This window comes from Mastomys coucha, unplaced genomic scaffold, assembly GCF_008632895.1.
Source record: "Mastomys coucha isolate ucsf_1 unplaced genomic scaffold, UCSF_Mcou_1 pScaffold19, whole genome shotgun sequence".
NCBI lineage: Eukaryota > Metazoa > Chordata > Mammalia > Rodentia > Muridae > Mastomys > Mastomys coucha.
Genome location: NW_022196901.1, coordinates 10,905,078 through 10,924,105, shown reverse-complemented (window position 1 = coordinate 10,924,105; position 19,028 = coordinate 10,905,078). Strand labels below are relative to the sequence as shown.

Genomic DNA, 19,028 nt, shown 5'->3' with positions numbered 1-19,028 from the left:
CTCTGGTGATCAACAGCAATGTGGAAGTAAGCAGAATAAACCCTTTCCTCCCCAGCTTGCTTCTTGGTCATGATGTTTGTGCAGGAATAGAAACCCTGACTAAGACAGTGAGCTTCTGGCCAGTTAGAGATCTTGTCTCAAAGAAGGTAGATAGTCCTCCTGAGAATAATACCCAACAATGTCTTCTTGCTTCAACACATCTATACACATAAATAAAGGCATGAATAAGAAAATGAGGTCTTCAGGAGAACCTTTGTTCAGTTCCCACCTTTTGTTCGGCACCCACCTTTCATGGCCCATCATCCCAACTCCAGGGCATGCAGTATCATCTTAAGACTTCTGTGGCCACCCACATTCATGTGTACATACACAGGACAAACACACAGAGAATTGAAAATAGCCATGTAAAATCATTAAAAGGTGGGAAATAAGGCTTACTCCTATAATGTGTCTTATTTCTCCTGAACAATTTTGATTCGGTAATTATCAAATACTAATCTATAAAATTTATAGAATTTTGATAACAAAATTCTCTCTCTTGATAACACATAGTAGACATGGCTCATCCTGAGGTACAAATGGATATATAAAGGCAGAGCTTCACTAGTTTTATTTAGGCATCCATGTTTTGTTTTATTTATCTCACATTAAGCCATGAAATACAACTGTTTTGTGAAAAATAACTGGCTGAGAGTATCTTTTTGGCATTCATAAGTTACAGAATAATAGGCACGGGGAAAGATGTGAAATACCAGACAGTAAAGCAAGCGCAGTTATGGAAGGTTTCTGAGAAGGTAACAATATTCAAGGTAGCATCAGGGTCTCCAACCAGTCATGCTAGTATCATGTTGGATTCCCTTAAGACTTCTATGGCCACCCTCGCTCATGTATATATGCACATACATAGGCATAGACATACAGGGAATTAAAAATAGCTAAGTAAATCTGTTAAAGGGGAAAATGAGGACAATCTTACAGACATGTTGGATTAGTTGGAATGGAACCATGAGACTCACAGAGAGCTGATTAAAAAACAAAACAAAATGAACAAAACACCAAAACAGTTTGACTCACAATTTCATATCCTTCCAGGTTATTTTTTTTTTTCATTGTAAATGCAATGCAAAGACAGGCACAAAATCGTTACTTTGTTAACAACTAACACATCAGCTGATGATAAGAAAACTGAAACTATATAAAGTAAAAAAAAAGCTTAAAAAATCGAGGAGCATTGTTATGGATACTGGCATTAGCTGAGTCTTGTTTTATACATAGTCTTGTATATACATATACACATCAGGAAAAATATATATATATATATATATATATAATTTTTACTTTATGTGTAGGAATGTTTCTCTGTGTGTATACCTGTGTATCATGTGCATGACTCTTGCCATGCAAATCAGAAGAGGGTGTCAGATACCTTGGAATTGAAATTACATGATGATTGTTAGCTGCCATGTGGGTGCTGGGAACCAAACAAGTCTACTAAAAGAGCAGCAAATTCTAGTAACTACTAAGCCGTGTCTTTAGTTCCAAGAACCTAATAAAAGTAATTCCAACAATCAAAACTGTGAGTCAAGAATAACAAAATGTCCTAAGAAAAACTCTTCGGACCTAACACTGCGGATTAGATTGAAAAGATGCAAATAGTTGCCATGTAGTAATAAGCTTTATTTTCTCATTGGATATTTTCTTTATTTACATTTCAAGTGTTATCCCCTTTCCTGGTTATCTCCCCTATGCCATCCTCCTTCCCCCTGCTGTTGTGAGGGTGTTCCTCCACCTACCCACCCACCCACCCACTCCTACCTCCCCACTCTCAATTACTCTATACTGGGGCATCTATCGCACCTTCAGAGAACCAAGGACTTCTCCTCCCATTGATTCCTGATATGGCCATTCTCTGCTACATATGCAACTGGAGCTATGTGGACTCCTTGGTTGGTGGCATAGTCCCTGGGAGTTCTGGGTGTTCTGTTTGGTTGATATTGTTGTTCTTCCTGTCGGGTTGCAATCCCCTTCAGCTACTTTAGTCCTTTCTCTAACTCCTCCAGTGGGGACCCTGTGCTCAGTTCAATGGTTGTCTGTGAGCATCTGCCTTTGTATTGGTCAGGCTCTGGAAGAGCCTCTCAGGGGACAGCTATATCAGGTTCCTGTCAGCAAGCACTTCTTGGCATCCACAATAGTGTCAGAGTTTGGTGACTGTATGTGGGATGGATCCTCAGGTGGACAGTCTCTGGATGGCCCTTCCTTCAGTCTTTGCTCTGCAAGCTTTATATACACACACACACTTTTCTCTCAAAAAGTGAAAAAAATCATGTGATTAAAAATTCTAAAATCCTGATACACTGAAAAAAAAAAGCATAGGTCTTTAGAAAAGGAGAAAGAGGGCTGAGGACGTGAATCAGCGGCATTGCACCTGCCCATCATGTGTGACCGCCTGGATACCACCACCAGCACCCAACAGGAAACAAAACCGGAGGGAAGGAAATGAATAATATAAGTTAATAAAAGTGGGAATGTGAGTTATACAAAAACCATGCATGTATCACATTTTTTCTTTTTAAAATATCATCAGAACAAATTTACCAAAAAAATGTAATTTACGAGGATTTTTTACACATTTTTTTCATCTCAAATATAGCATGAGGCTATTAGTAAATAGCAAATCCTGATATGAAATTACTTTGAGTTTGGTATTATTTTAGAACTTAAAGTATATTGTTACTTTATCCTCAAATGGTCTTTTAGGTACTGTAATTCTAACTCCATTTTACTTACATGAAAATGTTTGCTAAGAAAGCTGAAAGATTCAGTAGAGAAAATAATCCTGCTAAAGTTTCTATCTGAACTCATGACGTCTGGCTCCTGACTTTATACAAATTTCATTTCTACTTTGGATACTTGATACTTTCTATAGTTTCTCCAATTTGCAGGACTATAAGAAAATTATTTTTAAAATGCACAATGGGTTTTTCCTCTTGTTTTTCCTTTATGTGAGAAAGGAAGACAGGAGGCACAGGAAGGGATTTAGGAAATGGGCGACAGAGTAACATGGAAACCTAAGTGTATGACTGAGTCAGGACTCCATCCTCTGGAACTCACATCTAAGGCTTTCCTTAGGAAGACCCCTACTTAGAATCCTTAGATCTGTCCTTATGAATGTACGCAATGGCCCACAGCATGACACAAGCTTCTGGCAGTTTCTTCCCTAATGCTTCCCTTCCTCCCTTCCTTACAGAGAAGCCATCTTAACTCAGAGTCCAAGGCACTGGTGTCAGTTTCCTTAGGGCAATTTCCTGGCCCCGAAGGAAAATTCATTTGTATCTTGAGCCCACAACATTAAAGGTGTTTTTAATCTGTTCTAGGTTAAAGAAAAGAAAGCCACACTGACAGACACAGTAAGAAATGGTAAAATTGGCAGTCTACCATTGCAAAGCCATCTCCCTTAACAAGCCGGTATGCTTCTGCATGCGTAATATGTAGCTGCACTATTTTGATTTGTAAAGAGCAGATCTATATACTTTGTAAGTTATTTATGCTAATTAGGTTAGCAGAATTATTTACAACAGATCAGAAAGGCTTCCTATTTTCAAAAAGAAATGCTAGATGCTATCTGATCAGAAATGTACAAGAAATCACATTTGTTACTTTATCTAGGAGTCTGCCAATGGCACTGCTGTTGTCATTGTTTTTTGTGGCTGTTCATTTTTGCTATATTTATATTTCTAGAGACTGAACCCAGGGTAGGCCTTATATACTAGTGAAGCAATCTATTTCTGAGGTTTGGCTAAAGCTTCTCCACAGACAGTTGTAATGGAGACAGTTTCTCACTTGCTCCTTTGTGTGTGTGTGTGTGTGTGTGTGTGTAAGACATGTAAGACATGCTCACCATCCCAATAGTTCTTCATATTCTTTTACTTACAGCCCTCATAGATGTCCGTGGGAATATGGACCGCTGCGTGCTGATAGGATATCTGGCGTCCAAAATTAGCATCTTCAATAAAAACAGGTTTAATACGTTGGCTGCCTGGCTCACTCTCATTTCTTTCAGGCTATACAGGAAAGGAAAGATAATAAACAACTTAACAAAATAGGCTAACAAACCTTTTCATATTCACTTTCTGCTTTGCTCACAACATATATTCTTTAAAAGATAAAGCTGTATTTTAAATGTGGTGCTGTGGCTAAATGCTTATATAAATTCTATAGCAGTCACACTAAATGCTCATATTACCCAATTAAAACTAAGTTATCTCCTCATTGCTTCAAGTTGGAAGCATTCCAGAATCATCCAAAGCTCTCTTAAAACACGAGTTAAGATGCAGAGGTAAAGCAGAGTTAAGTATCATGGGACAATCAAATTTAAATTATCCACTTGAAACAAATTTTAGGATTTACATTACTAAATTTATACAGGGCAGCTGACAATAATTTAAAAGCTAGAAGCACACATGAGGAGGGTAAGAGAGAACTGAAACACCATTGTCTTATGTCGTTCTCTTGACTTTTGCAACTTCTTTAGGTGAATCAATTTTGTTTTCAAAAGAAAGCATACTAAAGAAGAAGAGAACCATTACAATTCTAAATTGTAAATCTGAATTAAATCCTAACTCAGTTTTCTCAAATAGGCATTGGGATCACATAAGTAATGATACAAGCCAATGATCTAAGAATTAAAATCAAAGGTTAATTTCCTGTCCTTTGTCCTAATTGTGCCTGCCATACAGTGTTATCTTATTATTCCCTATTCAGAAAACCATCTACAATGCTTTTATAATTTCTGCCTTGAATATTAAATAGTTTTTCAATTGAAATATATTTTTACAAGCTTTTCCCTATTTTCAGATTAAATTTAGACATATTTTCAATTCCTTCTGTGGAAAATGTTTTATATATTCCAGATGCATTTTTTTAAATGGGAGTAAAAATCAATTTTAAATACAGTACACAGAAAAGTCCCAACATGCATTAGCACATGGCAGTAATATACCTAATGAGCAATAGGAAAAACTAGAAGGAACAATCAGAAAATACCATAAAGCAGTTAATTGAATGTTGTAAGAACAAAAACTCAACAGGATTGTAAAACATTTGTTTATTATTTATGTTATCTTTATATCATGTTATTGCTTATTATTTTAGTGTTTTAAAAAATGTAACCCACCAAATAACATGTTGATATCTTCAAATACTGAGACACACACACATTGTTATTTGGACCACTATAAAGATTATTTAGACATAAATATTAGCAACATAGACCTTCCCAGTGACTCTGAACTCTTCCTGCACCATCCTTCACTGTGTGCTAAAATGTGCTTAGTAAGCCATGGTGTCATTACATAGGCATACTGAGCCATTACTCATATAGACTGGTATTGGGACATATGCACAAAAATGCATCTGTTTAGAATTTTCACTGTAATACTGGTCTTTGGTAAAGTTGTTTGAAAACAGAAGAAAATGTTTTCATTCAGGGAAAGCCACAAATATATGGATTTAGTAATAACAAACAATTTATGCATAACAAGACTCATGCTTAAGGTAAAAACATCAGAATGAGATAATCACACAGAGAAGACATAGGAATGCAGCAAGGGGGTGGCCACGAGAAACCACAAAGCGACATATTCTTAGCCTAAGCAAAGTCACATCTGCCGTGTCTGGGAAAAAAAGGATGCAATTGATGCAGGAGTTCACTTTTCTTAGATTGTAATATTAAAATTAACACATTTTAAAAATCATTCTTGGATTATTATTGAGAGAATGAGAGAAGGGGATATCAAGAAAATAAGAATCCGTGCTAGTAGCATTGCCTTGAAGAAAATACTCAACTGATGAATGAGATCACAGCGTGTCTCACCACGAGCACGCTAACAGTGCAGGGCTACTCTTATTTTAAAACAGCAGTGAAGTCCATACAAAGCACCATCAGCTCTCATTCAGGGCTTTAGAACATAGGTTCTCAAGCTCCACCTCTGACCGCAACATCACAAAGGACATGAGAGCTACCTGGATTTTAACAAATCTGGAGGAAATAGTAGTTGGAATATATTCCTGTAAGTTACCAGTCAATTAAACTAGGTTCACATGATGTTGCAGAATGCCTCATGAGAAATTAGGCTTAACAATAAATATAACAATAAGCATAATAACAGATACCTAAAGTTTGCTAACTTCCATGCGTTATATCGATTTATCATTTGTAGATAATAGGTGAATATAAATGGCTGTGCAGGGTTTAGCTCTCTCTGGAAATGATCTGGAAAAATGGTGCATACCAGTTACACATCTGATAGAGGGCAAATAGGATGGAATTTCTGATTTTACTACATTTAAGATATTGAAACTATTGTTCATTATAACATCAAAACTCTCATTTTACTTATAGGATTAGTGGAAACAGTTTAACTGAAATGTAGCAACATGTTAGCAATATAGCAATTAACTAACATTAGAAGAGATAATGCATAGTTCTAATATGCTAAGTGCCTTTTTATATCCCTAAAATATCTGTATTTTTCAGATCTGTAGGAGGTGAAACAGCATTTCTCTTTAACTTTTTCCCAAATCATCTCATCTAAAATAAACAGACTTACCTTTGTATAAGTCAATACAGAGAAACTGAACAAATTCATTCTAACATATAATCAAATATACTCTGTAAAACACATGGACAAAACACAAGATGCTCAATTCTTAGATTGATGTTAATATAATTTTGATTTTAAAAATAGTAACTAGGTCACATGGAAAGAGAAGTTCATGTTAATGACTGGATAGTCCATTCAACTTTATACACATGGCATATCTGAATGTTTAATCTGGAAAGTTACAATAATTACATGACAAAATACTCCTGCATATGTACTACATTAAACTCTATATTCCAGTATCTGATATTTGTAACATGAGCTTGATTTTGCTGAATACAAAAGTATATTTAGAGCAAATTATTCAAATATTTATATATATTATCTAGGATTTGAGGGAGAGAAGTTTACTTTATACAAATGAGACTGGATATATTCTCATCCACAAACTTTGCTTGCAGCCTCACTCTCTAATTACCTTCCTCTTACTCTCTTGTCTCTGTCTCTGTCTCTGTCTGTCTCTGTCTGTCTCTGTCTGTCTCTGTCTGTCTCTGTCTGTCTCTCTGTCTCTCTGTCTCTCTGTCTCTCTGTCTCTCTGTCTCTCTCTCTCTCTCTCTGTGTGTGTGTGTGTATGTGTGTGTTAACTGCAAAAATCTAACTAGCACTAAATAAAAGCAGTTCGCTCAGGTCCTCTGGAAATGTATCCAACCGATATTTGTATTTTACTACTGAAAGAATTAAATGAACGGGTTCATGAGCAATGCTATAGAGCCTTGCATAAAATTCTAATGCATAAAGGGAATCTACTTCCACTTTTAAGCATTTCTTTTATTTCTGTAGCTATTTCATAAATAGTATCTGCAATGTTGCATGGTAACACTTTATTATAGAAAGCCTGTACTTTGGAGGAATTCTTTAATGTTTCAATTGTATTATCAGTCTTATAATTTTGATGTATAATTTATAGAATGTTATATATTATTAATACATAATAAAATATATTATATTCCTAATATATAATATATATTCCTAATATAATATGTAAAATGCCTTATGGTCCCATATTAATAATTTGTTAATACACTGGCTTTAGTATAGTGGCTGGAAGATCCCAGCTGGGTCATCTCCCTGAACAGCTCAGCTGTTTTCTCCTTGAAGATGCTAAGACATGTAGACACACTTACTTCATGAAGAGATGTAGAAGGTAAGTATATTTTAGGCTACACTGAGCAAAACCATACTGAGGACTTAAATAATACTAAATATTGAAAGTTTATTTTATTGATTCATAGCAAAAATCATGTTTCTATAAAAATACATTAAAATATAACAAATATGTTTATAAACAACCTTAAAAACAAGAATATGTAGTTCCTAGAAAAAATTGTGAAACTGGAAAGAAGGGGGGCTATTAGGCTCACTCTTTAAAATAGAAAACCCTCAAGTGGCTACATACTACACAGTGTGCATGTACAAGTAGTAGGTACTCCTGGCCAAGACACCACACTGGAGATAATGAGGAGACTAGTAGAAACACGTGCAAAGTGTAATAGCCATTGAATTTTAACTCTTTTATTTACTGAAAGATTAACCTAAAAATTGTCAATGATAAAATTATCTGTATAAAACAAATTAAAACAAAACAAGAGCCCAAAGTATGGTAACATTGTGAATTAAATCGTTTTTTAAATAGGGTTTCTCCTGGTAGCCCTGACTGTCTAGGAACTTACTTTGTAGGCCAGGCTAGCCTCAAGTCAGAGATCCTCTTGCCTCTGACTCCTGAGTGCTGGGGTGTGAGCCACAACCAACTGGCAATCAAAAGTGTCTTTGCAGTTTTTAAGAATTGTATTATTTTTATTATTTATTTATGTCTTATGTGTGTGTGTGTGTGTGTGTGTGTGTGTGTGTGTGTGATGGCGCAATGCATGTGTGGAAATCAGAACAACTTGGAGAAGTCAGTATGTGTTTCTCAAAAGGCTGGACCTATAATCAATATAAGCACAGGAGCAAGCATCTACCTAAGTGAGGCATCTCCAGGGCATATTCTTCATAATTTTTAACTGATAAAATTGTTCATTTAATAGATGTAACTGAAGATAACTATGTTGAGCAAAATAAGGCAAGTAAAACAGTGTAATGTGTAATTTGATTCATATGTGGAATCTATAAAACTGACTTTGTAGAAACTGAGAATAAAGTGGTAGCTGCCCAGAACTTGGGCGAGCAGGTGGTAGTAGGAGAGACTGGTTAGTGTGTGTGCACCTGCCACAGTTAGACTTGGCATGCTTCTACACTATACGAGTCTACACTTAAACAGCGGAGTATTCTTAAATGACAGGACTATTTAAAGTCCTTAATATTTAAACATTAAACATGTAAATATTAAATGATATTTAAAGTCTTCACAATGAAGAAAGTTTGATGTGATTGATAGCTCAACCTGATTAAAACAGTACCCAATATAGAAAGGCATTGGAACAGCCAATAGGACCCTTTAATATGTATATTTCAATGCTTTGAATAGGAGTTAAAAATTTCTAAAGGAGAAAATATATATTTTCTCTTGATAAACATAGATCATACCTGGGTCTCAGCAACTCTCCCATATCAGGTATTAGCAATAACCTGTGGTAAATATTCTTTTAATTCTTCTATCCAATTTAACATAATTGAAAGGCCCTTTTAAGATGTTGTAATTTAAAAGAAAGTTAAATTTCAGATAATAAAGCTTATGTCACTGCAGAAAACAAATGCTGAAAATCCGGACATGGACCAGCTCCTCTGCAGGAACCCTCGACACCCAAGGTGCCACTGTAGACCACCACCAGCTTCTGAAGCACGGGGCAGCAGGGTATGCACCATACAGCTGCCAGAGCACAAGCTCATGGCACTGGATGAGAGCCTTAAAGCTCAGCAATCTTGCTTTCTTTAAAATAACAATAATTTGTTCTATGAGGTAATGCTCTGAACTTTAGGTGATGCAAACAACACAAAGCATATACCATGCACTATTACAACCCAATCCAAACATGCTATAGCCAGCAGGGTAAGATCTTAATTTAGATGAACCACAACAACAGCAACAAAACCTTCCAGGAAAAGGAATAATTCAGCTGTTATACAGGATCAGCTAATGTTTCATCTCTATGTATTGTAATTGAGAAGTCTGCACTTGTCAACACCTTGACTTGTAATAAAGACTTCATGTTATAAGATACTAGTATTAAAATGTTAGATAATAAACTTAAAAGTTGTATTCTTTAAAAAAAATGGCTACAAGGTATTTATAGACATCTTTGATTGAAATAAAGAAACAAAAATGTTATAAAAATGTCACTAAGTTATCAGAAAACAGACTCCACAAGAGTTTCCAGATGGGGCAGAAGAGATGGCTCAGCAGTCAAGAGAACTGGCTGCTCTTCCAGAGGTCCTGAGTTCAACTCCCAGCAACCACATGGTGGCTCACAACCATCTGTAATGGGATCTGATGCCTTCTTCTGTTGTGTCTGAAGACAGCTACAATGCACTCATATACATAAAATAAATAAATATTTTTTAAAAAAAGATGAAAAAGAATTTGCAGATGGCTCCTTCCCACAAACTGTCTCACTCAGAGAGGTGCAGGTACTGCACACTTCGAGTACACATGGAGGACCCACGGCCCTAGCTGCATATGTAGCAGAGGATGGCCTTCTCTGCCATCAATGGGAGGAGAGGCCCTTGGCCCTGTGAAGGCTCTATACCCCAGTGTAGGAGAATGCCAGAGCCTGGAAGCAGGGGAGTGTGGGTTGGTGAGCAGGGGAAGTGGAGAGGGAATAGAGGGTTTTTGGGGGAGAAATCAGTAAAGGGGATAACATTTGAAATGTAAATAAAGAAAATTTCTAATAACTAAAAATAAAAATAACTGACCACCTTTAAATTCTTGTTTTGCTTTAAGGGAGACTATGAATCATGACCACAAGGTACATAACAATGTACCACACTTGAGCAGATATTTTTTCATGACTAATATAAACTTGGTAACACGCCAACATGCCGTACGTATGTTGAAGAACATAGAACCTGGAGAGCCTACATTTAGCCTTGATTCAGATGAGACCGGGATTTCTGGCCTTTCTGATTTACTTCTGTTATGAAAGCTACCTCTACATCTGCAGCTCTTTGTCATCTAACACTCACCATCTCCACACATGTCTGGGCCATTATATACTGATGTTCTAGGATTTCTAGTCTGTATTTAAGCCTTTATTTTTAAAAAATGCTTCTTCTGCAGTATTAAAATGTGTGAAGCTGGTTGAGGGTAAGACAGTAGGAGGTAGCTAGGGGTTATGACTGGCTGGAGGGCATATCACCTGAAAAGGCACTCAAACTAACTTTGTTTTTAATACAACTTGAACCCAGAAAATAAATATTTAGTTGAATCTGGCCCTGCCATACACATGTAGCTTCACACTTGTTAGGAAAATTTCAGATGCTTATTTTCAAATTTGACTTGTAAGCTAAACATAAAACTCTACTCAAAGGCATTCTCCTAAGCAACCAAACTAAATATTTAACTGTCTACTAGAGCTCTCCTCGGGGATGTCCTTGAGCAAGGCTTTCCTCTAAAGCTTTGACTTTTAAACCCTTTGTCTGAAGCACTGTAGGCCACCCACATCTGCAAGTGTGCACAGATTTCACTACAGACCTAATTGCTGTCTCCCACGAAAACTGATGAACCTCTACGCCCTAGGCTTTGCCATAATCTTTGTGGATACAAACTTTACGGTTTACATTTCGCATCCTGACTTCTATTCTTACTATCTTTCTAATAAAAGTTCTGCCTTTTAAGTAGTTTTCAACTCAATCCATTGAGTGTATCATACCTGAATAATTCATGTTGTTAAATTTGTTTCTTCTTCTGATGAGAATTTCTTTGTGTCAGTTTAGTTTTATGATTTGGGGTATGTTTTGTCTATCCCAGGATCTTTCTCTGCAAGGACAAACCAAAGAACTCCAACATAACTCCAACTTGTAGACTTATGTCTCTGTCCTCATGATTGTGGCTTTCCTCCTTAATTGTAACTTTGCAGGTTTCCCCATTACTATTCTCTGTTATTAGTTTTAAAAAAGACTTGTCTCATTTTAGGACTACGATAGGCTCAGATGGGAGGTTTTATTTTTGTTTCCTTCTGAACCATCACACTACAGAGTAGAGGATGACATAAAAAAGTTGTACCATTTGAACAAGAGAAATTCACAAAGGTCAAGTGTTTTTTTAAATGTGTATATTTAAATATTTTTTTTCAAATTTCAGTGACTAATGCAGATCTAGGGTAAGGTGTGGGTAGTGAGAAAATGGGCTCATTAAGAAAGAATCTAAGTGTGGAGGACAGAAAGAGGAAAATGCTTAGATAGATCTACTATATTAGTTTCTTAAGTTTATACTTATGTAAGATGGGATTTCATCTTAGATTCAGTGACTTACTGGAGAAAGAATAACCATCCATTGGTGACTCCATTGTATGTACTTTATGAGAGCTATGCCAGCAGTTTTCAGCACACAAAGCTGCCCTCTGGGAAATGATACTCTGATTCACCAAGCTTGATGGCACCTCCAAGAAGAAAGTCATTTTAACAGCCAAAGTTGTCTGTGTAACAGATTGCAGTAAGACTCAATCATGGTCTTAAATATCACACTCAACAATACATATTCAAAGACCAAGCCAATGGAAAGTATCTATGAGCATGATATTTAGGAATATTTATGTATTAAAATAATGTGCTGAATGATTAAAAGCCTATTTAAATTTTAGAAAAAACAAGGTGATATCATTTAAATAACTCCTATATGTATGTTAGACCAATGTCTAAGTAAAACTTAATGTCTTAGAGTGAGAAAGGAAATGAATGATGGTAATGTGTGAGAAATGGACAATACGGCTTCTGTGTTGCTACTCATGGGAGCTGAAAGGCAAACCATCTAACACAGAACTAGAGAGAGAGGGTTAAAAGTATTAAACAGAGGGTCAGAGTTTATAAACTTTTAGTCTTTTGCACAAGGAATAAATAAACTTTAGCTTTTGGCTACTTGCATCATTTATTGAAATAAACAGAAGACAATTTTAATAAGAGAGCAGTTTCTTAATTTAGCACTATAGTTAGTTCTGCTGATTAGTTTGATGTGAGGTATTGATATATAAGATGGCGATCTGATATTGCCAGACTGAGAACAATTGTGGTAAGCCAAATACAAGCAAAACAATATGCTGGCATTATGATTTGTGAGGATTTTGTATACAAATATCAAATAATATATATGTAATCATGAATGGCACAATCCATTAATTCCACTATGCTATAAAGGTGAATAAATTATATCATCTATACAAATACACTTTTGGTAGATAAGTAATAGTCTATGGGGTAAAATGAAGTGATGTAACCATTTAGAATCCTAGAATAGTGAGAGGATAGTATTTACAGTTCTTTATTGTCTTTTCTGAATAATGTTTCGATTGTGGAAAGTAATTTAGTAATGGCGACCAAAATACAAGCATTAGAATGAATAATTTTATATCTATTTTATATAAAAAGAGGTTTTCCCTCCAATTTAAAGATTCAAGTGCATTTAAATGATAGAAGATATGTGGGTGGAATATTGCCACTATGTTTAATACACTGAGAAAAGTAACTGGAGACAGGTAGAAAAACTATTATCTCATAATTATCCCTCTCCTCTTTCTCACTTAAATAGCTGACTTTGATACTTTACTTGGTATATGCACATCAGAGAAATTAAATAAATTCTATGTGTCCCCTTGCTACGAAGCATCACAGTTTATTACAGACTGCAAACAATGACTGCAAGAAGAAATGATGAGTGTAACCTGCAAAATAGGTTGCACAGGGCAAAGGAGAATTCCTCTAATGCTAATTAACTCCTTTTGTGGTGTAAGAAAGAAAAAGGAAGGGCGAGAAAGGGAACTAGGGAGGGAGGGAGGGGAGGAAGGAGGGAGGAAGGGAGAGAGATGGAAGGAGGGAGAAGAGACTGAGAGAGACCAAAAGTAGCTGAGGCAGACTGAGAAAGATACACACACACATACACATACACACACACACTGAAACAGACAGAGAGAGACAGAGACAGAGACAGGGAGTCAGAAACAGAGCAAGACTGAAACCAAGAAAATAGACTAAGCAAAATATCATCCTGGATAGTCGTGGTTAAATATGAATTTCCACACTAGCTTGGTACCCAGAAAGTTACATAGGTGAAGAATCAGTATACCATCAGCACCTTACATTTCTATAAGAAAGTTTTCACAGATATCTAATTAATCATAAATTTTCAAAAACTGACATGAAATTTTCCAAACCAATTATACTAGGTAATATAAAAAGATCAACTTATGGTGTAATTCAGGTTAAAACTTAGGACAATATTGTATCACCCATATTATTTCTCAAAATCCTTCTGAAACTTAACACTTTTGAGGTAATTCCTCCAAAGTATAATTCTGACTAATTCTATTAGTGTTTTGAGTAGGAATTAGCAGCAGAGTTCATTTCATTGTATCATATCAGTGTAGCCCTTTAGAACTCATTTAGGTGCAATGAAAGCATTGTTTTCTCAAATACTTATTAAAATGTTTCACACACTTCTCTAGTTTTTATTTGTTTTATTTTTAATGAACCCCTTCTCTATGTGTGTGTGTGTGTGTGTGTGTGTGTGTGTGTGTGTGTGTGTGTGTGGTGTATGTGAATGCAGGTACCAGCAGAGGCCAGCAGAGACTACCAGATCACCTAAGGCTGAAGTTACCTGTGGATGTTCCTTACCAAACTTAGGGCCTTTGCAACAAGTTCCTTCATGCAAAGCCAGCCCCGTTATAATTAAAAAATATTCAGAATCTAATGTGGTCATAATTTAATAACATTTATACATGTCAGGCAACTGCTACTCAAATAGGTATGAAGAAACTAACTTTGCCAACATTAAGAAATATATATTGAAATCCATATTTACAGATGAACTGAATATCATAATTCAACATGGTTATGAAATTGATAAGCATAATAAAATTTTAAATAACATGCTTCCTGTATATGTTGAGAAAATGTGAATAATGGTAGAAAAGAAACTAATCAAAGCAATGAAAAAACAATTTTAATGTGCTAAATTTTCCTTTAATATAATGCCAAGCAGTGCTTCAGGATATAAGTACCTTATAAATTAACGTGTGCAGTAGAATTTGATAATTTCTGTAAATTATATCTATATATAAATTTTATTTTATTTATATTATATATAATAGCATATAATTTTATATGTTATATATAACATATAATTTTATTTATCACATATAATAATATATAATTTTATATATTATATATAAAATAATAAATATTATTATTTCCTAATATTTATAATAAAAATATTATAACAAGTATTACCTAATTATAATAATTTAGAGAAAATTACATATATTATATATAATGCATTGAAATATCCCAAATTCCTAATACAACAGCACCACTTCTAAGGGTCTAAACTACGTATGAAATAGAAATGTTATCTAAAAATGTTAATGTAAAAATATTTGGAATGTTCAAAAAGTAAAATTTAACTTCTCAGTAGAAGAGTTCATTTCATGATATCATAACAATTCAAATTATTATCTAACATTAATTCAACAATACAACAAATATTTATACTACTTTATAAATCAGCTATTTGAATACTTGTTAGGTTGATCATGATTGCTCATGACTGTAGAACCAGCCAAACTTATATATTAAAACCTTGTCTCACAAAACCAAAACAGAAAAAATAATAAAAGTAAATAAAAATATGTTAATGGAAAAACTTTAAAAGGTGATAGATGAATAGATAATATGATTTTATAACAGCTTAAATGGTTGGGTATCTTTTTCTCTTCCTTTTAGGTAGTAAACTCTATAATATGGCTATATTCTTTAAATATGTCAAGTATATTCTCCAGAGAAATATATATTCTTCATCTAAATCCAAGTCAGAAATTGAGTGAATTGGAACTAGCACTAGTCCACTTCATTACATCATAGATGAAAGATAACTCGATTGGGGATTATACTTGCATGTACGGTTATGTGAGCCGTGTGCCTGTGGGTGACAGAAGTCATGTCAAGTATCTTTCTCAATCCCTCCTCACATTGTTTTTTGAGGGATTCTGTCTTCATCTCATGGATTTGCTGCCCTGGCTGAACCGCAAGCCCAGGGTTTGTGATGGGATTACAGGTACCTGCTACAACACCAAGGGTTTGAGTGAGTGCCAGTGTCACAACTTGAGTTCTCATGCTTAGGCCACAAGCACTGTAACCACCACGTTGGCTCGCCAGCCAAACTTTTGGAACTTTAGGATTTAATAGCTTATAGATAATTAAAATGTAAGGGCTGATGAACATGACTTAGACGATGAATCCTATTATTTTCTTTATACTCCATAACTTCTTTTCCCTATTTTCATTATCCTCGTACACTATTTATTATAAGAATGCTTCTTATTTAGATAAAAAAGCAAAGATGGCAAACAAGAATTTCATAGCAGCCCTGCCTTTTGTTTAATGGTAAACTCTAGTTTTTATGAGTATAACAGCTTCAAAATGCATTTGTGGATAAATAATTATATGTAAGTATTTTTCTAATACAAATAATCAACTATGAAAGATTTTGACCTTGTATATAATCTGTATATTTTGAAATGTTCCCACGATAACTAAATAAAATGCCTTCTCAATCTCTATGAAACATGGCAAAATTATACATAGCTCATTATTCAAAAAATTATGTTCATAAATATTTGAAAATTCATAGTAAAAACATTTATTTAAAAATGCTATGTATGGTGTCAAGAGTATTGCTCCATGACAGAGCACTTGCAGGGGTAGGTCCTGTTCTATAACGATCATATATTACTTTATCAGCTACTATGTTAGAATGCCCTAAAGAAACGAAGTTAAGGAAAGGGGGTTATTTTGGATCAGAGTGTAACAGAACTGCTATTACAGCGGACAGTGATGGTGCTTGATCTTGAGGCATTGTCTCCACAGCCAGGAAGCAAAGAGACATGAATGCTAACCCTGAGCTACCATTCACTCCATCCAGGACTTCACTCCCTGAAAGAGAGCCTCTTACAGGCAAGGATCATCTACCCACTATTATTAACATAATTAAAATAAAGCATTATAGACACTCCTAGAAGCAAGCCTATTCTACAGAGTTCCTCACACGTTTGCCCACTGGATTGTCTTCTAGACCATTCTTGATCATGTCAAGTTGTCAATGAATTGTAAATATCATAGGAACTGTGTTTTAAAGATCAGATAAGCAGGATCATTTGTTACCAGTTTTACCTTGGATTTTTTTTTTTTATAGCTCACTGACATTAGGCAGAACACAGACATGGTTCTACTCAGATCTGCCCTCAACTTTGCAAATGTAGTATACACTTATCTAAGCCACAGCAACACACACGGGAGCACTTAGAGAATGTGCTGGGTCAGAAACAAGAAGTTAGAATACCATTTCTAATATAGAAAAGCCAGTAAACAATCAGTACAAAGTAGGTAAGAGTTAATACCATCACCTAGCTACATCTAACTAATGTTTTGGGCTCTTATCATCTAACAATCTCTTTAAATGTGTCCAATCCAGTGTCAATAGCTTAAATCAATCCTTCATTGTTGGAAACAACTTAAAGTACATTGTTTTAATACTTACATCAAGATCATCCTTAGCATTATAGTAGACAACTTCATTGCTCTAAAACAGAAAAAAAGAATGTTTTGTTGATAACAAAGCATAAACAAGAAATACTTTACCTAACAAAATGCATTTTTAATATTCTAAGTAATGACATTTTCACACATAGGTTATATAATATACCCTATGAAACCCATAATACACACCATAAAATAAGACAATTAATTTATTAGTGTTAAAATGGTTTTGATCTTCATATATAACTTTCTGCAGTACTAACTCTTAGCTATAATAAGTGCTATGAGAAATTTTTTCATTAGTTTAATAAAAAAATCAAATAAAGATAGTAAAAATACTAAATTATATGGGTCAAATTATATAAGAATCAAATTATATTAGTATTATTTCTCATACTCTTGTGAAATGATAGATTATTCTTTACATGTGAGAAAGAATAAATATAATGGACAGTTCCTCTAACATGAGTTTGCTGAAATATATTGAAAATGTATATTTTTAGATTTATGTTATTTTCTGTATGAAAGTGTGTTTTGTTTCTTTAATGCACTATGTCCATGCCTAGTGCCTGTGGAGGTCAGAAGGGATTTTAGATGACCAAGAACTGAGGAGTTGCCGTGTAGGCTCTGGGAGCTGAACCCAGGTCTATTGCAAATAGAGTTGGTACTCTTCATTATTGATCCATTCTCTCTAGCCTCCAAGATACCCAAAATATAAATGAGGAATATAAATTGTGCTTCAGAAGCATACTATAAAAGAACAAAAATGACTGACAGGGATTATAAATTCCTTTTCTTGTGTCTTGAGGCTACATCTGTACTAGCAAATTGCAAAGATATATTTTTCTGTGCCTCATACACATCTACCAGCATAGGTAATTTTAAAGTTGTATTAATAGCAAGCTTATAATAAACAATGTTTTAAAAGATAACTTAATTAGGCTCTGAGTTTAAAAACATTCTATATTGTTATAGCTGTCTTATAGGAAAATATTTCAAACCCATGGCATTTAGAAAAAAAATTACTGGTGTTACTTAGGGAGTCTGGAGCTATGGCTAGACATCTGCAAGCATGTACTTCTCATTGGCAGGAACCTAAGGCAGTCCCCTGCATCAGCACGGGATGCCTATAACCACCTGTAACTCTAAGCTTCAGGAAACCTGAAGACCTGTTAGGAACTCTGGGCATCTTCACCTCTCAAGCACTCAAGAGTGCACACACACACACACACACACACACACACACTCACACACACACACGTGCATGCACGCACACATGTTCAAACAGATATATACACACATAAAATAAGCCTTGTAAAAAAATTGAAAATAAGCCTTGTAAAAAAATTGTAACTTTTTTTCATGTGTTCAAAAGTCACAGGTGTCTGGGGTGTAGATGACATTTGTTTGACAGTTCTAGGATTAATAGACTCAACTGATTAATCAAGTGTCTCAATATATGCCTCTTCATGAAGAAAAACATAATTTTGTTTCCCAACTTACTAAAAATAGAAACCAGATCCCACTATTTGCTGGTAATATGAAAAGCCTACCTTGAGACTGAAGACTCTATTCTAGTCTCCATAAAGACTTAAGAATCCCAAACACTGAGCAGCCAGCCGGGAGCTGCAGGGCAGCAGGGACATGATCCTCTCAGCTTCCAAGTGACAGAGGGGGTTCAGCGTCCTC

At 35.0% G+C, this 19,028-nt stretch overlaps 1 protein-coding gene across 6 annotated transcripts in view; it reads right to left on the bottom strand.

Annotated features, from left to right (window-relative positions):
• The window catches only part of Cacna2d1 (calcium voltage-gated channel auxiliary subunit alpha2delta 1), a 451,116-nt gene that overhangs the window by 156,557 nt on the left and 275,531 nt on the right, over nucleotides 1-19,028 (bottom strand). For all 6 annotated transcript variants that reach the window (XM_031380027.1, XM_031380030.1, XM_031380032.1 and 3 more), the window contains exons 5-6: nucleotides 17,341-17,382; nucleotides 3,932-4,061 (exon numbers count right to left, since the gene is read on the bottom strand). In XM_031380027.1, the coding sequence (XP_031235887.1) occupies nucleotides 3,932-4,061; nucleotides 17,341-17,382 (172 nt within the window). The remainder of the gene's footprint in view (nucleotides 1-3,931; nucleotides 4,062-17,340; nucleotides 17,383-19,028) is intronic.